At 49.2% G+C, this 22,119-nt stretch overlaps 1 protein-coding gene across 2 annotated transcripts in view; it reads left to right on the top strand.

Moving 5' to 3' along the window:
• Positions 1–21,391, top strand: part of MYO10 (myosin X) — a 211,424-nt gene extending 190,033 nt beyond the window's left edge. Inside the window, exons 28-41 of one of the 2 annotated variants that reach the window (XM_004761205.3) lie at positions 769–864; positions 3,836–3,929; positions 4,647–4,702; positions 6,394–6,536; positions 7,226–7,420; positions 8,914–9,071; positions 12,008–12,128; positions 12,626–12,923; positions 13,482–13,689; positions 14,509–14,645; positions 15,417–15,537; positions 15,934–16,386; positions 18,452–18,643; positions 19,920–21,391. In XM_004761205.3, the coding sequence (XP_004761262.1) occupies positions 769–864; positions 3,836–3,929; positions 4,647–4,702; positions 6,394–6,536; positions 7,226–7,420; positions 8,914–9,071; positions 12,008–12,128; positions 12,626–12,923; positions 13,482–13,689; positions 14,509–14,645; positions 15,417–15,537; positions 15,934–16,386; positions 18,452–18,643; positions 19,920–20,021 (2,374 nt within the window). In that variant the 3' untranslated portion in view covers positions 20,022–21,391. Of the gene's footprint in view, positions 1–768; positions 865–3,835; positions 3,930–4,646; positions 4,703–6,393; positions 6,537–7,225; positions 7,421–8,913; positions 9,072–12,004; positions 12,129–12,625; positions 12,924–13,481; positions 13,690–14,508; positions 14,646–15,416; positions 15,538–15,933; positions 16,387–18,451; positions 18,644–19,919 lie in introns of both variants that reach the window. The other variant, XM_004761204.3, reaches the window with a different exon arrangement.
• The last annotated feature ends 728 nt before the right edge of the window (positions 21,392–22,119 follow it).

Raw genomic sequence — 22,119 nt, 5'->3', positions numbered from 1 at the left:
CATATTGAAGTGTGAAGAGTTACAGTACTTTAGTTGGCAAAAAGCAAGCTGGCTTTTCCCCAAGACCCTTCTTCATCAACCATTTGACCCCTCTCTGGTTCCATGCCAACATCTACTTGTGTTTTACCCTCATCTTATTAATCTGGGCCTCCGATTTTACACGTCTAGTGTTGTTTAGGGTATGTTGAGATGAGAGCAAAATGGTGTTGAGATCCAGAAACACCCAAACCCTGCCTTCACCCCAGTGGGAATCATGTGTCCGTACGAGGTAGAGAGTGTCACAGGTGTCAGCCGAGGCCTTAAGCTGTAGTGAGAAGCCATGAGGAACCGGGAAGAGCTCAAGCCACGCTCCTCATCTTGTAGGGGTTCTGCCATTGTAACGCACCGAGGAGCTGAGGGTGGGGGCCGGGTGGGAGGCGGCTGCCCCAAGCCTTCTAGGGCCCCAGCGCCGGCGGGCATCGGGTGGGCGGAGCGCGGAGAGAGACTTCTCCCTCGAGTAGTAGTAGTCTGGAAACACCTACCCCGGCCTGAGCCTTCCTCTGTCTGAAAGCAGAGAGGAGCCCAGCCGCCTCCCTCCGCCGCCGACCCCCAGCTTGAGGCCACAGGGATCTTTATCATTAAAAAAAAAAAAAGCAAGGCCAAAGTTGGTGTTTGATCATTTGGTTACAGTTTCCGACCCTGTCGTCAGTTGGGTGAAGTGGCTTTTCCTGCTTACTCGTAAGGATTCTGTGGTCCTGATCTGTATTCGCTGCTGTTGCTACTTTGCAGAGAGATCATCGATAACACCAGCAAAGAGAACGGGATCGACATCATCATGGCCGACAGGACCTTCCACCTGATCGCCGAGTCCCCAGAAGATGCCAGGTGAGGCACGGCCGTTGGCTGCCCGCACACGACATCCTCGCTCCCGCTGAGGCCTGCCTGCTGCCCGACCGGCTCTGAAGAGACTGCACCTGACTGTCTAGTTGGGCTTTTCTGTTAGGACGGGTGAAGAACCGAGTCATGAGATGGACGTACTTGTCCCCCGGGGAACCTGTCACTGGGCTCAGGTGTCCAAGAAACAAGGGCCAGGATTTCCAGCTTTGAATGCCACTAGACAGACTCCTTGTTATCTTGGCTTAGGCTTTTGTTGTCCCCAGCAGTGTATGTAAATCATGCAATAGCACAGAGCCGAAAGCCCACCCTCTGGAAGCTTCTGAGCATAGCTTGTGTTTGCTTCCCATAGAGTAGCCCATTTAATTCTCATGGCTGCCCTACAAGGTTAATAGCGTTGTTACCATTATTACTGTGACCCGCATTTTACAGAATAGGAGACTCAGATGTGACAAAGGGGAGTATCATTGGTAAAGTCACAAAAGCTCAGTTTCACTGAACGGAAGCATTACGATTCTTACATTTCTTAAAGAGCTTTATTTTTTGACTGAGCTCAAAGGACAGTGGGGTCAGTGTCCATTGGCTGGATCGAATGGTCTCACGTTTCTAGACTCCAGGCGGGGTCCCATCCTTGTGGGAGATGTGGACAAACAGGAGAGCTGCTGTCTGGCCCCCGGTGTGATGGATCACACGGCCACACACTGGATGAGACAGAGCAAAGAATCTGTTTTCTCCTGCTGCTTTAGGAGCCACAGGACTGTGTTGGAGGTATCTGTCCTCTCCTCTGAGCAAGGCCGGAGAGCATCTTTGGCCTAGATCCTTTATTTTTGACCTCTGAAATCATTCAGATCTTGTAATGAATTCTCAGTGCCTTTCACAGCGACCCCTTTGCCCTTTGGATGTCTCAGTCCATAGAGCACCATGGGAGCAGCTTTAAGGGCAAAGAAAATAATTCTTCCCATGGGAACAAACTAAAACCATGCTTGGATCCATAAATTATGACGCAGACTGGAAAAACAAGCAAACCTGGAATTACAGCCCCTTCATTCCATCTGGGACTCCTAGAGACCGCCCGTGGGTGTTTGTGGTCTGTGGAATGCCCACGGCTTTCCAGCTGAATTACAGGCCCAGCGTTCCAGAGCCATCCTCTCTGTTTTAGGCCATAATGAACTTGCTAAATTTAACATTGAAGACTTTTTTTTTTTTTTTTTCCTCCAAGTAGGCTTCACGCTAGGCCAGTACGGGGTTTGGACCCTGAGATTAAGACCTGAGCTGATATCAAGTATTGGATGCTTAACCGACTGAGCCATCCAGGGACCCCAACATTTGTAGTAGTTTAACGGAGAACTTCTTCCCTTGGCCAGTAAAACATGTCTTTAAAAATTCCTTTTCAGATCGAGTTAAATCTGACTCAGGAGGAGAAATCTGTCAATTTAAGGGTGTCACCTGAATAGGATGAAAGCCCAGCAAATTTTATTTGTGTGTGTGTGTGTGGGTGTGTGTGATCCCATGTGGCCTACGTCTTGAATATGTGTTTTTCAATGTTGGATTCGGGAAACATTTTTGAGCTTCATAAAGCAGTGACTTAAGTCTTGACTTTGAGTCAATCAGAATTGATGAAGCAAATTTATATTGAGATGTTTCCCCTGTTTCCCTGGGACTCTGTACACACTGTGTGTTTTCAAGCTCTTGGTCACATTTTTCTCCTTTAGGAAACACTGGAGACAGATTTTAGGAATATCTGAAAAGATATTCCTTAGATCCTTAGATCCTTTGCTATAGATACATGACTTGGGCTTCTATATAGGTATACATTTTTGGCTTAAGTATCCCATCATAGACACCAAGTACTTGACCTGTGCCATACTTAGTAGGAGCGTATCTGTATGTCTTATTAGCCCTTGCAGGAGGGGGTTGTCCCTAGCATCTCACATTTGGCACCTCCTACGTTTTATGGTTGGTTGATCAATGTTGGATTGGATGGATGGATGGATGGACAGACGGACACATGGATATGTGACTATTTGTGGTCATTTTGCTCAAGCCTGTATTGTGTTTCTAGTTCTATCATGACTTTTGTTCAGCTTGACTTTTCTGGGGTTGATCTGTTTTCCTTTGTCGTCTGATTCTAATGAGGCTGCAAATGAGAAAACTCTTTTTGGGTGAGAATAGAAGAGTTCTCCGGTCAAAATAGCGTTCCACTTTCTACTTCCAGCGATCGTTTTCTGTTTGCAGTTCTCCTATGGTTTTATTCTTACTTAGGTAGAAATGCTATCAGGTGGTCAGAAACCCCATCCTGGGAGTGAGTAGGGAAGACTGACCTCAGTGGGCATCCTGAGGTGGCAGTCCACCATCATCGGCCTTCTTACCTTGGAATTTACTTTTTTTTTTTTTTTAAGATTTTATTTATTTATTTGAGAGAAATTGAAAATGGGGGAGATCACAGAGCTTTGGAGAGGGAGACAGAGACTCACCACTGAGCAGAGAGCCAGATGTCGGACTCCATCTCAGGATCCTGGGGTCATGACCCCAGCCAGAGCCAGTCACTTAACCGACTGAGCCATGGAGGCATCCCTGTTTTTAAAGAAAAGGCACTTGAATATTTCATAGGTTATAGATAATACCTTCAATAAAGATCCTTGGTGTATAAGTGTTTGGGGTGGAACTGAGGATTTCATTATCCTCATTATTCAGTGTCCGGAAGCCTGGGGCAGCTGGAGGAGAGGGTCTCCCCTTGATCTGAAACTGCAGCAGCCATAGCGAAAGGCATTGCCTGTTTCTTCAACCTTTGCCTGTTGGTAGCAGAAACCCACATTTACCCCATGAGTAGTGTCGGCAGATTAAAAACGAAATTGCTAGAGGAAATGTCACTTTCGCAGAGAATGCAGAGAAGGGCATCGGTCACCCCGGTGCCTGTCCAGCAGCTAGCCCCTCTTTGACAGTCTCTCTGTCCTTCCCACAGCCAGTGGTTCAGTGTGCTGAGTCAGGTCCACGCGTCCACCGACCAGGAGATCCGGGAGATGCACGACGAGCAGGCGAACCCGCAAAACGCCGTGGTGCGTGAACATCATGGGGTGGAGGGAGGTGTCCCAGGGAGGCGAGGGGCCCTGGAATTCCTAGACAACCTTAACTAAAAGTGTAACAATTAAAGGAATGTTTTAAAAATCATGCAGAAATACAGAATTAGTAGAAGACGATCACAAGTAGTAAGAGATTCCAGTCCTCCCGCTTTAAACCATTAAAAGGACCAAAAAGAAAATCCCGAATTACATGAAATCCTAGAAGCGTATCATACCTCCCTCCAAAGGACTTCGGAATTCTGACTTGTGTTCTTCCGGTCTTCACTCTATCCTGGACGCATACAGAACCATACGGTCGTATTCTAGAAATCAAGTTTTCTTTTCTCCTAAGAAGACCGTAAGATCGAAGTCTCTTAGCGGGGTCTGAGTCTAAATTTAGGGACGGATCCTAGTGTGAGTCAGAAGATTTGTACTGTAGAGAGAAGTCTGAAATACTTTCTAATGTATTCTAAAAACAGACAACATTAATTTATAATTTTTTTTTTTTAAATGAGAGAACTGTAGATTCTGCCCTGTCTAGAGGCAGTACTCACCACCAGAAGGGGGACCTTTCTTAGATAACTATTATTTTATAGTTAACATAGAAAGGAGAAGTGTTTATTTGGTTCTTTAGAGAGCCATAACCTAAAGGATGTCATGGTCATGTGCGCTGTACTGATAGATTCTCTTCCCCCGATTTTTGCTCCTTTTCAGGGCACTTTGGATGTGGGGCTGATTGATTCCGTCTGCGCCTCTGACAGCCCCGATCGGTAAGTTGGGATGCGACTCTCAGCAGAAGGAATGAGCAGTCGGCAGGCTCCCCCAGCCCTCTCTGCTTCTGGGCCACTGTCCTCTTTCCTGGGCCATGAAATGATTCAGGGCTGCGTGTTGCACCTGCTCAGTCCCAGGCTGCCTTCTTCGTGGCCAGGTTTATATCCAGAAGTCTTGCTCTCTGGGTTATCCTTGGGATGCTGGAGGAGACCATGGAAGCTAATTTAAACACTCAGTTAAACACATACACACACGAGGAATATTCTTCATTCAGATACAGAGGTTGACCCAGGATTCCCAGAGGAAGAAAATGCCTGCTGAGCAAACCAGTATTCCAGCACAGAGAAGGGTGTCTTCCCCTTTCTAAACTTAATAATGAACTCAAGTAGGACTTTGATTGCAGTTTATGTGTAGAGCATTAATAAATTAAACCACAAAGATTTTTCCTTGACATTTCCACCTTATCTGTGCCCTTAAGATAGCATGTTTTGGTTTTGTTTTCTGAAGGCACATCGTCTTTGTGGATGCCCCTGGGAGTCTGTACCATTGACCTTTGTCTGTATTTATCTATTTTTCTTTGCTGCTGTCTGTTTGAATCCTGAGTAGGAATCAAAAACGGCTTCTGCGTCTAGGAACAAAGCTTTAGAAAGTGAACAGAAATGTACTCCAGTTAACGACAAAAATGCTGCCCACTGGGCAGCATTCCCTGGAGTCTCCATCTGCCCCTTGACAGAGGCTCTTCTGAACCACAGACCCATTGTCTCTAGGATCGCCCTACACCATCCTACACCTGGCTCGGGGACTTTACCAAGTGTGTCCCGTCAGTAGCCCAGATTTTATTCTGATGGTCAAGTTCCCACCTTGTCTCCATCTGTCTCCTTCTGAAGGAGGCTCCAGCAGTCAGGGCACGTGAAGATCTGTGCGTAGAACTTTCCATTGCTGTAGGCCCTTCTCTCCATCAAGTTCCCTCCTTTCTCCCTTCCCAACTATAGAAAAACCTTTTGTTTTTAAAGAGCTACTGTAAACATTTGAAAACTTGCAAGAAATTTTTCAGTCCCTAGCATAAGCGGTTAGGTGCAGGAATTAGTAGGAGCAAGGGCCTCGGAGAGGCGTGGGCCATTGCCAGGCAGAGATGAGGCAGAAAGTAAATTTCCATTATTATGTTATCCCTGACAGAGATGAGGCTTAGTTCAATTGCTTTGAACACATGGACCCAGGTGGCTTTTTGTAGCCAGCATAATGGAAGATGTTCTGTTTACACCTATTTACTGATCTTCTTTTATTACTGGTGTCTGACATTTCATTACCGACCCACAGAAATATCATCCAAGGCAATACCCAGGGGCAGAAAGAAATTTACTTTGGAGAAGCATCAAAAAAAAAAAAAAATTTCCCCCACCGTCACCTCATTTAGCTTTTTCCGAACCGAGTGTCATCTGGAAAGTTTTGCATGAAGCAATTTTTCCCTTTCCCCAGACCTTCAGAATGTGTGGCTCCAAGTTTAAAGGTTAATGAGGCATAAATAAATCCTGCAGAAGTGAGCAAGAGTTACCTTAGCCTAAAGGACGAACGGCGCTGCGGTTTCCGATCCTGTGACTGTCCGCCAGGAAAAAGGCATTTGGTCTTGGTTCAAACAGGTGATGCTGCCGGTGGGGCTAAGTCTCTGCTTCCTTCCTGCCCTGTCGCTCAGACCCAATTCGTTTGTGATCATCACGGCCAACCGGGTGCTCCACTGTAACGCGGATACCCCAGAGGAGATGCACCACTGGATCACGCTGCTGCAGAGATCCAAGGGGGACACCAGAGTGGAGGGCCAGGAGTTCATTGTGAGAGGTGACTGCTACCGCCGCTCTGCTTGGCCGGGGGGCCTCTGTCTCCCTTTGCCTAGGTACTGCCGCGTTTCCCACGGGGGCAGCTTTTCTGAGGAATTTTGACTCTGAAGTTGCTTTAAAAAAAATCACGTAAGAGGGGCGCGTGGGTGGTTCAGTCGTTAAGCATCTGCCTTCAGTTCAGACCATGATCCCAGGATCCTGGGATCGAGCCCCGCATTGGGCTCCCTGCTTAGCAGGAAGCCTGCTTCTCCCTCTCCCACTCCCCCTGCTCGTGTTCCCACTCTTGCTGTCTCTATCGAATAAATAAATAAAAATCTTTATAGGGGCGCCTGGGTGGCTCAGTGGGTTAAAGCCTCTGCATTCGGCTTGGGGCATGGTCCTAGGGTTTGGGATCGAGTCCTGCATCCAGCTCTCTGCTCAGCAGGGAGCCTGCTTCCCTTCCTCTCTCTCTGCCTCCGAATGCCTCTCTGCCTACTTGAGATCTCTGTCTGTCAAATAAATAAATAAAATCTTTAAAAAAAAAATCTTTATAAGGAAAATGACTAAAAAAAAAAAATCTTGTAAGTCATGGTCGTGACCCTTTCCAGCCCATAAGTAGAAATGGGACCCATCTGGAAGCATCCTGCAGATTAGGACCCAGTATTGGGGGTTTCTTTTGATAGTTTTTAATTGACATTTTCATCTTTTCAGGGTGGTTGCACAAAGAAGTAAAAAACAGTCCGAAGATGTCTTCACTGAAACTCAAAAAACGGTGGTTTGTGCTCACCCACAATTCCTTGGATTACTACAAGAGCTCCGAGAAGAACGCTCTGAAATTGGGCACGTTGGTCCTTAACAGCCTCTGCTCGGTGGTGCCTCCCGATGAGAAGATCTTCAAAGAGACAGGTAACTAACGCAGCCACGTGCCCGCGGCAAGCCTGGCTTTGCTCAGACCGAGGGAGTTGATCTGCTGAAGCCGGCTGGGCTTAGCTCCATGGACACCTAGTATTGAAACCATAGTAAAGGGATGCCTGGGTGGCTCAGTCAGTAAGCGTCTGCCTTTCAGCTCAGGCCATGATCCCAGTGTCCTGGGATCAAGTCCCACATCAGGCTCCCTGCTCAGTGGGAAGCCTGCTTCTCCCTCTCCCACTCCCCCTGCTTGTGTTTCCTCTCTCACTGTCTCTTTCAGGTGAATAAATAAAAACTTAAAAACAAAACAAACAAACAAAAAAACATAGTAAAGAGGTCCTGCTTACTTGAGTTACACAAATGTTCTTAGGACAATTGCACAAAAACAAAGATTGCCCTGTGGTGAGCTCTCTTTTCCTGTGCTGTGTTCTTCATCTTTTCTATCTCTGTGTCATGAGACTCCTAACGCAGCCCAGGAAGGCTAAATCCTAACTGTCCCTGAGCGTATTAACCTCGTAGATTAAAAAGCAGCCATGCTAGCTTAGTTTTGTTCTCATCAGTATTATGAAAATTTTTCTTGATTGGGTTCTATTGCTAGTTGTGATTTTATGCTTTTGTAAGATTTTTAAAATTTATTTGATAGAAAAAGAGAGCACATAAGCAAGGGGGAGGGACAGAGGGAGAGACAGAAGCAGGTTTCCCGTGGAGCGAGAGCCCAGTGTGGGACTCGATCCCAGCACCCTGAGATCATGCCTGAGCTCAAGGCAGACTCTTAACCGACTACACCACCCACGCGCCCCGATTTTTGTTTTTAATACAGTTCCTCTGTTCCAAAGGATCGCTTGTTTCTGGACACACAGACGCCTTGCTTAGCAAAAGTGCTTTCTTAAGGCAGAGTCTAAGGAAAGGAAACAAAGAGGAAGGGATAAGGAGTGTCAGAAAGGGAAGGAAGCGTTTTCACTCTGGTTCCAGAGCCTTGAAAGCAACTTAGTTTATGCTTGTTTTTTTTGTGTGGGTTTTGTTTTTTTTTTTTTGGTTTTTTTTTTTTCCCCCCAGAGCAAATGTTATCACTTATTTATTTATATTTTAATTTATTTGAGACAGAGAGCGAGTGCACAAGCAGGGGGGCGGCAGGGGGAGGGAGAAGCAGGCTCCTTGCTGAGCAGAGAGCCTGACATGGGGCTGGATCCCAGGACCTGAGCCCAAGGCAGAGGCTTCACCCACGGAGCCGTCCAGGCACCTCTGTTGCCACTGATGTATTTAATCCTGGGTTTTACTGGTTTGTGTTTGTCTTCCCCTCCACCGTAAGCTCCTCCAGTCAGTGGGCAGATGCACGGGTTGCCTGGCACACTGGGGAACTCAGCGAGCGCTGCTGAATTGACTGCTGGGTTGACCAGGGGGCTGCTGGGTTGCTGGGCGGTGGGGGAAGGGCCCTCCGTTGGGGGCGGGGTAGGGGGCAATGACGTCACTGTGCTCGTGCTCGGCCACAGGCTACTGGAACGTCACGGTGTACGGACGCAAGCACTGCTACCGGCTCTACACCAAGCTGCTCAACGAGGCCACCAGGTGGTCCAGCGCCATCCAGAATGTGACGGACACCAAGGCCCCGATCGACACGCCCACCCAGCAGCTGATCCAGGACATCAAGGTAAGGGGCCACCGAGCTTGCCGGGGTGTGTCACCGTCGCTCGCAGACACCCCCCCATCTCTTGGAACATCAAGATGTCGGTCAAGCTCCATTTTTATTACATCATCAGAACTAACTTGCAATTAATTTTCTTTTGGAAGATCGTGGCTTTTAGAAATCTAAATACGAGCACTTAAGTGAAATTTGACCCTAAAAGTACTTTGTGTCCAGGAGTGTGGCAGGTGTGGCTGCCCAGGCAAACCCGGGTGCTGGGCTGTGCATACCGAGGGAGGATGGTCTGTGGTTTGGGGTGTAGGGTTCCCCATCTGAGGGACCTGGCGTGATCTGTGTGGGGATGTCCTGCTGCCACAGGTCACCCTTCAGCCCCGGGGTAGGGACCTTCTAGGAGCAACACAGTAATTCTCTTACTGAGAGTTCCTGGAGCCCACGGGGGATTCACCAGCAGCCTGGATGGGTCTAGAAAACCTCTGGAACCTTTATTAAGCACCTCCAAACTCACGGGAAGCTTCCAAGTCTCTGGACCAACACTGACCTTGTTAAATTGTAATTTCATTTTTATAAAGATGAACCGCTCAGGGAGGATACACTGAACGAGTAATTACATGGGAGCCATGCACAGAGATTGCTGCGCTCATTTTTCAGGAATGGAAACGGAGACATGGAATATTCCGGCTGCGTTGTTCACACAGCTGGTCAGTCCCTGATGCAGAACCAGGTCGAGGGGATTGTTCTTACTGCTCTTTCTCTACGTTATCCATCAGATAGATTTCTGATACCAAAGAAAGAGCCGGAACAGTGACAGAAAAGATTTGAGAATGATAAGACAGGTGTTTGTTGATCTGCATCACAGGAAATGAGCTCCTCAAATCCAGGAGGCAAGCTCAGACTTCGTAGAGGTGGGAGAGGGTCTAATATGTCTGTAAGATATCATTTCCCACTGAATTCAAGTCACAGCACACACAAGGTAGTGTTCTGGGTGTTTGGAGCTGAATTCCACCAAGTCCGTTATTCTCCAAGACTCTGCAAACTCCATGACACCCAGGATGCTAAATGGTAGCGATTTCATTTCTGGCATTTAAAAAAATTATTTCTGAAGTTTGTTTTTTTTTTTTTTCTGAGAAAGGAGTGAAAACTCATCAGCTGAACGTTCTCTTCAAAGCTATGACTTACCTATTCTTATATCTCTAATTTGAAAGTTGTCATTAAAAAGAGTAATAGAATTTTCCAAATATGAAACAACCCTCTTTTAAAAATTAGGTTGCCCTAATTAAGTCCATACAAAATTGTTGAAATAATTGAAGTTTTTTTCCCCCCTGGCTTTCAGTTGGGTGTTATTAAAATAGTTTCATAGTGGAAATTACTGCAATAGAATGATTCATTGCCTGTCCTCCCAACTTTTCTGTTTATCTAACGTTCTTAAAGGAACTTTGCCTTCTTAAAATCCCAAATTAACATTTTAGGAACCTAAGTACAGGATGAATTTCTATGAAAAGATCTCTTAAATTTCAAGAAAGAGAAGGCAGGCATGTTGAAGAATCGTCTGTCTAATAACATATCAACATGTGTCATTTTCAGGTATAGAAAAAATACAGAAGACCAATTAAAGAGCAAAGTAATGTTTTTCTTTTTTTCTTAAACACTTTATTTATTTGACAGGCAGACATCACAAGTAGGCAGAGAGGCAGGCAGAGAGAGAGGAAGGGAAGCAGGCTCCCTGCCGAGCAGAGAGCCCAGTTACGAGCTCAATCCCAGGACCCTGGGATCATGACCTGAGCTGAAGGCAGAGGCTTTAACCCACTGAGCCACCCAGGTGCCCCAAAACAATGTATTCTTTAAGCGAATTGTAGATAAAAATGCATGCTTTGGCTAAGTGTCTGATGGCTAAATAGCAAAAGAACTTTACTTTTTGGAAATATGCATAATCTCTGGGGAAAATATTTTCAGTAATATGGGAAAATATATACACTTGAAATGAAGAGAATGAGTTGTGACAAAAATGCACACTTGTGATTTGTCTTCAAATGCAGATTGTGGGTATCTTCATGCTTGATATAATTTTTTTTAAGATTTATTTGAGGGACGCCTGGGTGGCTCAGTGGGTTAAAGCCTTTGCCTTCAGCTCAGGTCATGATCCCAGGGTCCCAGAATTGAGCCCCGCATCGGGCTCTCTGCTCATCTCTCTCTCTCTCTGCTTGCCTCTCTGCCTACTTGTGATCTCTGTCTGTCAAATAAATAAATAAATAAAATTTTTAAAAAATAAATAAATATTATTTGAGCCAGAGAGTGCCCGGGCAGAGGGAGTAGGAGAAGCAAACTCCCCACTGAATATGGAGCCATACTCTGGGGTCAGGCTCACAATCCTGAGATCATGACCTGAGCTGAAACCAAGAGATGGATGCTTAACTGACCGAGCACTCTGGGCGCCCTAAAACTATCTCTGTTTTTTCAAGTAGGCTCCATGCCCAGCATTGAACCCAATGCGAGGCTTGAACTCAGGTCCCCGAGATCGAGACCTGAGCTGAAATCAAGAGTAGGATGCTTAACCAACCACCTCGGTGCCCCCGTGCTTGATATTAGTAATGCTAGATTGTCTAGCATCTCCTGGGCGCTTTAGACTCTAGAAAACGTTCACATGTGGGAGAACACAGATTGCTAGGACACCTGGGTAGCTCAGTCGGTTAAGCTCCTGCCCTCGTGATCTCAGCTCAGATCATGATCCTCAAGGCCGTGAGATCGAGCCCCAATGTTGGCCCCTCTCTGGGCATGGAGTCAGCTTGAGAGTCTCTCCCTCTGACCCTCCCCACCTGCCCGTGTTCTCTCTAAAAAATATTTTAATTTAAAAAAAAAAAAAAAAGAATACAGAGGCTTTTGTTCTTGCACACGCGTGTGTTTTGGGTAAGCTTGCTGGCTTTAGCGGGTTCTCTGTTTTCAAGGAGAACTGCCTGAACTCCGACGTGGTGGAGCAGATTTACAAGCGGAACCCCATCCTCCGCCACACGCACCACCCCCTGCACTCGCCGCTGCTGCCCCTGCCCTACGGAGACATCAACCTGAACCGTGAGTGCCGGGGCCCACCGCGCTCTGCGGCCGACACCGTTCTGTCCTCCATGGCCGCTCCTTTCCCATCAGCACGTGTTGTTTGTGGTGACGTAAGCATTGTTGGACTAGAAGAACAGTGGTCAAGGGGGTCAGGAAATGCCCGCCCTCCCTGTGGACTCAGAGTTGCCTGAATTTACTAGAGAACCAGATCCTGAAAGTCTTGCACTGCAAAGCAGGAACCTGTTTGGCAATAGGCCAACTTTTTAAGCAAGCGTTTTGTTGAGGGAAGGAGTTCGGTTATAGAACAAAACAGCATAACTTGCCCACCTCTGTGTTCAGCATTGTTTGTTTGATTCGAAGGTGTAGGGTCGTGGCGAGCACCGTGTCCCAAAGCCGCCGTCTGTCCCCATCCCTTCCCCGTGTGTGTGTGCGTGTGTGTGTGTGTGTTTGCTGCTCTGATTCCAGTGTGTCCAGACCCCCAGTGTAAAAACTTGTGTGTGTTCTGCTTCTCCTAGTGCTCAAAGACAAGGGCTACACCACCCTTCAGGACGAAGCCATCAAGATCTTCAATTCCCTGCAGCAGCTGGAGTCCATGTCTGACCCCATCCCCATAATCCAGGGCATCCTGCAGACGGGGCACGACCTGCGCCCGCTGCGGGACGAGCTCTACTGCCAGCTCATCAAGCAGACCACCAAAGTGCCCCACCCGGGCAGCGTGGGCAACCTGTGCAGCTGGCAGATCCTGACGTGTCTGAGCTGCACCTTCTTGCCCAGCCGGGGGATCCTCAAGTACCTCCGCTTCCATCTGAGGAGGTAGGCGACGGCTGGGCCGTGCGGTCGCGCGGGGGCTGCGCCAGGTTGTGGCTCGGAGGAGGACGCCTGGTGTGGTCCTGTGCTCGGGTCCCTTGAACAAGCCACACAAGGCTGCGGCAGGGACCGGGTCCCTTTCCGCGTGGTGTCCTAACGTCCGAGGCGTGGAGTCCATTTAATACTGCCACCTGAGTAAATGGAGGAGGCAGGTCTGGGTACTGGGATTCGGATCAAACAGGTAGAGAGAGTCTGACTCGGACTCTGATGAACCACGGAAAAACGGTTTTCATCCCACAGTATGAGACAGGACTCTGGGCAGCGTGGCAGAGGTGAGCTGGCAGCAGAGCTGTTCCCCGCCCAGTGCTGGCTCTCTGGGACTTTTTATTATTATCATTACTTGAATTTAAACAAAACCTGCACAGAAAGTGGCCCGTGTTTGCTCTGCACCACGTGGGGTTCCCTCAGGGGGGTCCTTTGCCCTCCGAGTGCTGAAAGCAGCCCGGCGCCCAGACGCCAGCCAGCCTCAGTCTAGCAATTAACAGTGAAGTGTTTGTCTCCTAGGATACGGGAACAGTTTCCAGGAACCGAGATGGAAAAATACTCCCTCTTCATTTATGAATCTCTCAAGAAAACCAAATGCAGGGAGTTCGTGCCTTCGCGGGATGAAATCGACGCCCTGATCCATAGGCAGGAAATGACGTCCACGGTGTACTGCCACGGGGGGGGCTCCTGCAAGATCACCGTCACCTCCCACACCACGGCCGGGGAGGTGAGGGAGAAGCCCCTGCCTGGCGCCTCACTGCCAGGGCACAGAAGTCAGGAGGGCTGATCACGGTTAGGCAGGCTCCCGCGTGGCTGTGTTGTGCACAGCGCAGCAGGTGTAACCTACAACCAAACGCACGTATAGAGAGCGAAAAATACGTTATCAAACATGAGTAGAAACACAAAAATGAGGCAGGTGCATATCTGGTAGAGAGTGTGTGGCTGACTCAGGGGTGCCCGCCAGGACGTGGGCTGACCGCAGCATCTCCGTGAGGAGGGGTCTCTGTTTGTTGTACCGAGTATCTGCAGTGATGAGTCAGATGAGCATATTGTCTTTTTTTTTTCCCCCTTTTTTAAAATTGAAATTTAGCATTCTAAAACCATGGGCTAAAAGAAGTAGGGGATAATATCCAGAAAAGCTTCTGGCGTGGAAAGGAGAAACATCAGTGGAACCCATTGTTTCTTGGAAGTTGATGAATGTATCAGACAAAAGAGAGGGCTTGAGTTTTTGCGGGCCTCTCCTGCTAGTGGGCGTTTGCAGGAACTTTGTCCGGCATCTGTCTCCACCAGTGGGCAAAATGCTCTGTGTTCTTTTTTTTTTTTTTTTTTTTACAAAGACAAGAGAAACCTGATACGCAGAGAACAGTGGGAAAAGAGCACTTCGGAAATTCTGGGTGACCACACATGACAGTGTTAGTGGGGGAGCTCCTTGGACCCTCACATGCCAGCGGCTCACTCGGGGCTCCGGTGAAGGGCTCCAGGGACTGTGAAACCACATTCCAGAACCAGATGCTGGAAGCTGAAGACTTCGGGGTGTATCTTGCAGGTGGTGGAGAAGCTGATCAGAGGCCTGGCCATGGAGGACAGCAGGAACATGTTTGCCTTGTTTGAGTACAACGGAAGCGTCGATAAAGCCATTGAAAGCCGAACCATCGTCGCAGATGTGTTAGCAAAGTTCGAGAAGTAAGTTCCGTCTCCCTGGGATGCCAGCAGATGGAATAAATTAAGAGCAAAGTTGAGGATTGCTTTTGGCTTCAGTTTTTAGCTCTCAGGGTTCCTTTGAATTCCTGTTCTTTTACTTGTGTTGAAGCGCATTGAATTTCTCATCTCTCCCTGCTGCCTGTTTATCTTGATTCCTAGATAAAGCCCCTGTCTCAAATAAGGTTCAGCTCACCATTGTTTTTTTACCGCATTTTCTCAGTCCCCTGTTCTACACACTGTCTTGGAATTTGCAGATTGTAGGCCTTTCACTTGTCACTGGCTTCAAAACAGGCCAGCAGCCACAGGCAAACTCGGACACTTTTCAGACTGCATTTTATGTCTCTCAGACCTGTAATGTTCGATCTAAGACTTTCTTAACCCTTAAGTAGCTCAAAAGCTTCTCTGGAGGCTGTGTTTATACTGAACAGGAATATTTGTATCAATTTTTGTAAATATTGTCCTTTATTTGAGGGGTAGTAAAGGGAATGAAGATAGAACCTTTGTTTCTTTTCTATGGATTGAGCATAATGTTGAACCGGTACTAATTTGGGGCCCGCAGAAAATCCTTGTTAGCACAGTGTAATTGAAGGCTGCCCGTTTGTTGTCTTAAAGTGAGACCAAAATGAAAGCATGATTTTCACTTCTGGCTAAATACAGTTGTTAGGGAATGAGTCATCTAAAGTCAACCCCTCGTGGCACCAAAGGGCCATTTGTCCTTTTGCTTTCTGAACCTCCCCTGCCTTCTGTCTGTAGGCTGGCTGCCACATCAGAGGTGGGGGACCTGCCCTGGAAATTCTACTTCAAACTTTACTGCTTCCTGGACACAGACAACGTGCCGAAAGACAGCGTGGAATTCGCATTTATGTTTGAACAGGTAGAAGGAACTTTCAGAAACAGGTTCCTCTGCGGGGGGGGGAGGGGGAAGCAGACCTGAAATCCAGTCACACTCTTCCTAAGTCTGCGGTTGGTCTGGAGGGGCGTGAGGCCTGGCGGTTTCCCAGCATGCCCAGGGCGGCCGCTCCTTCCTGCGTCTCTAGAATGAGACCACGGACGCGTGCTGTGTGAGGTCCTGTGCTAAGTAAGATCTGTTCTAGCTGGGAGGAGAGAGACATTCGGGGATGAAATACATGTTAGATGCCGCCTGTGCTAGGGAGAGATTTCAAGCAGCAGAAGGGGGGGTGGGTATAGTTGTCTGGGAAGGTGACATTGGAGGGAAATGGTGACAGATTTCAGTTCACGCACCCCTAACACTGCCGCCTGCCTCCTTTAGGCGCACGAAGCGGTTCTCCGTGGCCACTACCCAGCCCCCGAAGAGAACCTGCAGGTCCTCGCTGCCCTGCGGCTCCAGTACCTGCAGGGGGACTACTCGCTGCACGCGTCCGTGCCCCCCCTCGAGGACGTCTACTCCCTGCAGAGGCTGAAGGCCCGCATCAGCCAGTCCACCAGAAGCTTCACCCCGTGTGAGCGGCTGGAGAAGAGGCGGACGAGCTTCCTGGAGGGGACGCTGAGGCGCAGCTTCCGGACAGGGGCCGTCGTCCGGCAGAAGGTGGAGGAGGAACAGATGCTGGACATGTGGGTCAAGGAGGAGGTGTCCTCGGCGCGGGCCAATATCATTGACAAATGGAAGAAACTGCAGGGAATGAGCCAGGAGCAGGCCATGGCCAAGTACATGGCCTTGATCAAGGAGTGGCCAGGCTACGGGTCGACGCTCTTCGACGTGGAGGTGAGGACTGACGGCTGCTTCTCTGATTGCCTGGCCCGAAAGCACACACGAGTGTGGCTGTGGCCGAGGACGTGGGGCTGGGGGCCTTTGCTGGCTCCCAGCATGGCTGGGTGGAGCCTCTGCTTTCTCGCCCCCTGTTGTTAGAGCAACTCTCCCCTACACTTCACCATGAACACACCCTCTCATTCACCCGTTTTCCTCCCTTGTAGTAAATGCTTTCTCAGTGTGAGCAGGGAATGGAAAATTAAGGGGTCACCTCTTCTTAAATACCTTATGTTCTTTCTTACAGAAGCTACAGATAGATTAAATCAAAAAGCGCTGGTAAAAACCAGCATTTAATATTTTTTAAAAAATGTTTAGAATTATGTACATGAAATTAGAAACTTTGGATACAGTTGACCCTTGAACAATACGTTTGACAATCTGTGAATAACTTTTGACTTCCTAAAATGTAACTACGAATAGTCTGCTATTGACTGAAAGCCTGACCAGTAACAGAGTCGATTAACACATATTTTGCACATTAGATATTACATACATACATACATACTGTATTCTCACACTAAAGCTAGAGAAAAAAAATATTGAGAAAATCCTAAAAAAAATACATTACAGCCACTACTGTATTTAAAAAAAAATGCACATGTAAGTGGACCGTGCAGTTCAAACTCATGTTGTCAGGGGTCAGCTAGGATTTTACATTTGGTTTTTTTCCACATGAATATCTGTTTGCAGGGAAGAATTTGTTTCGCAAATGCAATTTAGCCATTAGCGGTGACCCGTGCTGATTCATACCCTTTTTTTTTTTTAAGTATACCATTTATTTGTTTATTGTTGAACATTTTATCTAGTCACCTATCAGAACAGCAGGGGGAGCAATAGGCAGAGGGAGAAGCAGACTCCCACTGAGCAGGCATCCCAATGCGGAACTCGATTCCAGGACCCTAGGACTGGGACTATGACCTGAGCTGAAGGCAGACACTGAACAGACTGAGCTGCCCAGGTGCCCCTTAAGTGACCCATTTACTGAAAGGAAATCCTTCCAGTGCTGTAGATCAAGGCCTGGCAATCTCTGTGCCACTTCTTTTACACGATGTACGGGAACGCGGCAATATTCCTTCCTGCCTCTGCCCCTGGCTGCTTCCACACTAACGTGGCCGCACTGGGTAGCTGTGGCAGAGACCCTGTGGCTCGCAGCACCTAAAATATTGACTCCCTGTCCCTTCACGGGTAAGTTTGCCAACCCCCTGGCCTAGGTAAACTTACAGTTTTCTACTCACAATCCCATTCAGCGTATTCGGTATCTGATGACTTTTAAGCAAGGCTGTATAAAAAAATCTAAGTATTGATTATGCATTCCAAGATCTCCTCGTGGCTTTTCATTGCGCGCTGTGTTTCCTTGCTTGGTTGGTCCAGTGGGGTTTGTCTTCAGGTGTAAATCGGATGTTTCGTACGACACCTCCTCTTCTCGGTGTCACTCGTGTACATCCCTCCTGTCCCTACCGGCTTCTTATGCCCGACTCGGGGTTCTTGTTCCCCCTACACCAATCCATGCAGGGAAGCCTGTCACCAAGCCAGTGACATTCCTTTTAGCTCCAGGCACACTGCAGGTCGCTGCTGCTGCCTCTTGTCTAAAAGCCAGTTTTTCAAGAGTTTACAACTGCTCAGCACAGAGTGATTTGGAAAACTTCCCTCTGATCTTAGATTTTGCATTGGAGGAAGAGTGATCTGAAAAAGGATTGCAGGCAGAGCTAGGGATAGGAGACTGGCTCCAGGCTGCTGGGTTTGCTGGGGGAGCCACTGTCGGCTCCCCGCAGAGTCAGGTTATCAATGTGGGGGGGGGGGGTCAGAGCAGAACGTCAGGATTCACGGAGTGGTTTTCTGAACACCCAGCATGGATCTTCTGGTCAGAAACCAGTCAGGCCTCCAAGGAGAGACCACATGTCCTATTTCAGTTGCCCGGGCACAGACTGGTCTTGGATGCCTACCATGTTCTGCCCAGAATGCTTGACTCAGCCTCTCCCGCGTCCTCGGTTTTTGCTACTTGATGATCTCTCGTCCACAGTGCAAGGAAGGCGGCTTCCCCCAGGACCTATGGTTGGGCGTCAGTGCTGATGCCGTGTCGGTCTACAAGCGCGGGGAGGGAAGACCGCTGGAAGTGTTCCAGTACGAGCACATCCTCTCTTTCGGGGCGCCGCTGGCAAACACGTACAAAATCGTGGTCGACGAGAGGGAGCTGCTCTTTGAAACCAGTGAGGTAAGAGGCAAGCCAAGGATATCATTTGTGACCTTGACGAGAGAAACGATGCCCCATTTCCTGATGCCTTTGAATAATTTCAACTCTTTTGCTTTAAAATATATGAAAATACAGCATGGCTGTACCTCCCCAGCTGTAGGTTCTCTGAGGGCCAAAATTGAACCCTCCCGTATTTCTTCTGTACCTTTGCAGCCGAGAGATATGGTTCCATTCTACCGGCGGGTCTTACCCGTGGAGGAAAGGAAATGATGTAGATGTCCAAAATATATATAGTTGAGCGAGGAAGCCTTGTGCCCATCAGCAGATGATGACGGCAAGATTCACAGCTGGAGGGAGCCAGGGCCACGACTGCCCTGGGCGTAGCTAATTCTGGCTCCCAAAATCACCCCCCAAAAAAAGCCTCTAAATGTGTGTGCCATCTGCTCCAAAGCTTAAAATGTCATCCTCGTCGTGATAAATGGAGAAGCCTGCTGAGGCCACCACGTAGGACGCTGCTAGCGCACAAGGGTGGAAAATGGAAATGAATGACCCACCGGCTTAGCTGTTGGTGTGGTCACGGGCGAGGGGGTGTCCCGGAGGCCGGAGCAGCAGGCCGGAGGAGGCTCTGGGGCAGGAGGCGGACTAGGCTAAGGGGAGAGGAGCAGGGACACGGAAGAGGCAGGACCTTTGACCGGAGGGTTCCAGGCCCCCCGCTGCCGGGTTTGGGTGACTCTGGTAGAGAGAGTGACGGTGCCAGCCGAGGGGAGGGACAATGAGGTAACAAGGCAGCGGGGACGCCGTGAGGGGGTGCAGGCCAGCCTGAGGGACAGGCCCAGGGGGGGCGGCCGTGCCTGCGTCCCGGGAAGGGGCTAATGCGAGGTCACGGCCAGCCACCACGTCTCGTGTCCGGGGGCGGCGACGGCGCTATGGTGAGCCGGGGCTTACTAGCCGGCTGCGGGCGCGGTCGATCGCCAGTGTTTTCATCAGGGGGGGTCATCCCAGCCCTCAGGACACCCACAGTGTCCTTGAGTGGCGTTTTTTGTTTTGAATGTGTGAACTCTGCCAAGTGTCCATCAGGCAGAATTGTGGTTTTCGTGGGAAAGAACCACGCGGTGCGACCCACCGTGTTCAGAAAAGCCAGGCTTCCCCTGCCTGCCGGCCGCGGGGAGGGGAAAGCCGCGGAAGGTCCGGCTGGGGACCGGACCCGAGCCAAGACCGGCGCGGGGGCCCCGGGGGGAATGAGCCGGCGGCCCTCCGCGCGCCCCCGCTGAGCACGTCCCCTGTGCCTCGGCCGCAGGTGGTGGACGTGGCCAAGCTCATGAAGGCCTACATCAGCATGATCGTGAAGAAGCGCTACAGCACGTCGCGCTCCGTGAGCAGCCAGGGCAGCTCCAGGTGAAGGCGCCAGGGACCCGACGTGTCTTGAGCAGCCGTGCGTGAGACCCTCTGGCCTTGACGGAGCCCGTGCCACGCAGAGCCCCGGCGGAGCTGCCCCCGCCTTCTGGAAGCCCCTGGCCGGAGGGAGGCGTCTCCGAGGGGCCGTCCGCCCTCTCCACTTCCGTGACCCTGTACTAAGCTGTCAACCGTAGCAGTGGGCCCCGTTTGGAAAGCTTTACTACTCTTAGAGGACACATGCCTTAAAAAAGAGAGGAGACCCCCACCCCCACCCCGGCCCCCACCAAAGCAGCCAGAAGTGCCTTAACGCGTGGACCCAACACTAACTGACCTTAACTGTGCTACTGAAGGGAGCTGCCCCCGCCCCCTCGGGGAGACTCGCGGAGCTCGGGGGAGGGGGCGTTCATTCATCAATTCTGCACTAACCTCCCAGCCTGATTTCCCTACTTGGAGGGAAGGTGAGGGAGCCGGGAGGGGGTCGGAGGGAGCCCAAGGGGACAGGATATTTTAGCTGGAGTGCTGCTGGCAGCCTTCTTCGCGGACATGGATTAACTTCTTTGTTTCATCTTTCAAGTGTCTGAGCTTGCCTGTGCATGCCTGTGTTCATAAACTCATCACTTTAATCACTGTCTCATGAGCATTAAAAGCAAAGGGAAAAAAGGATGTGCAATGGTGTAAACAGTCTGTCTGTATATTTTAATAGTTTAGAGTTCTAGTCTTCAGTCGTTACTTTATGAGGTGGTTTTATTAACAGACCAGAATCCTGGACTCTCCTGTCTTTGCTGTATTTCAGAAACCATGTGTTGACTCCGTTTCGTTTTATGACTTGTAGCAAAGTCTGCACTCTGTGTCTGCTGTGTTATAAACAGATATGCAGCCCATACAGATAATGGTTTTTATAAACCAGTCTGACTCCGATGCTGTTTTTAGAACTATATGAAGGCATTTTGGAGTCTTTAGTTTCTAAAAGATTTAAGTTAAAAAGAAATTTTCTTTGAGGGCGAGTTCGTATCGCTGCAGGTAGTGACCGTATGACCGTATGACCACGTTGGGTGTGGCGGAAAGAAGTTTCATTCCCCAGGGGTGTGATGCGAGAGCAAATCTTGAAAGGACCGTGACTGACGCTTTAAGAAAATACACTCTATCCCAGATTATAATGGTAGTCCGACAAGGTGCCTGTAAATAAATCAGTGTTTATGACCAGAAGAAAAATAATCTGGTCCTGGACTTTTATTTTTATATGGAAAAGTTGTAAAGACTTAGGCCAACTAAGTCTGCCCACAAAGAAAAAAAAAAATGCCTTACCTCTCCGGGACAACCCTGCGAAATTGTTTGTTGGCTCAAAGAAGGTCTGACAATAAAAGATATTAGCTATCCTGAGTGTGTTTTCTTGAGCAGGGGGACCTGAAATACATTGTGGGATCGGGGTTTTCTTGTTGGTTTGGTTTTAATGCTTTTGGTCTCAGTGCCTAAGCTGCGTGTTCCTAAGTTGACCAACAGGTCTTAAAGTGGACGTGGAGACCTCTGGACTGCTCTTCTAGACACGCAGCACGACTCCAAGGAAGCGGAGAAGGTAAAAGCAATGATTCCGTGAAATCCAAAAATCTAAGGCCTGGAAATAACGCATTTATTTCAAATGGTCTTGTAGCCCCAAACCCTGCTTACTCGTGAAATCATGATGCTACAGCCACCTGCTTGCCAACGTGCTCACTGGGGAGGATCCACAGGTAGGCTGTCCAGCCACTGACTTACCCAGAGAACCAGCTTGGGACACGGGGTCTCCACTGGTCCCCTCAGCCAGACCTGCGACATGAGCAGCACCAGTCCCCCAGGTGTCCCTTTCTCTTCCCACTGAATCCCACCACTGCTTGTGACCAGAGGGCTGCCCTCCGCCACCTCCAAGGGGACTGGAAGTACCCTAAAGGTAGCGGAGCACCTGTGGCCAGAGGTGCTCCGAGGGAAGCTGGCAGAAGGGCCTCTTCCACTGCCCACCTCTCAGGATGCCCTCTGACTTGCTGTACCCCAGAAGGCTGCCTCTCTCCCCCAGTTACAGAAGAAGCAGCAGGTCAAGTGAGGCGCAGGGCTTCACCTGAAGCGTTACA

The sequence above is a fragment of the Mustela putorius genome, unplaced genomic scaffold (genome assembly GCF_011764305.1).
Source record: "Mustela putorius furo isolate JIRA1106 unplaced genomic scaffold, ASM1176430v1.1 tig00000589_pilon_pilon_pilon, whole genome shotgun sequence".
NCBI lineage: Eukaryota > Metazoa > Chordata > Mammalia > Carnivora > Mustelidae > Mustela > Mustela putorius.
This window is presented reverse-complemented; position numbering and strand designations above follow the sequence as displayed.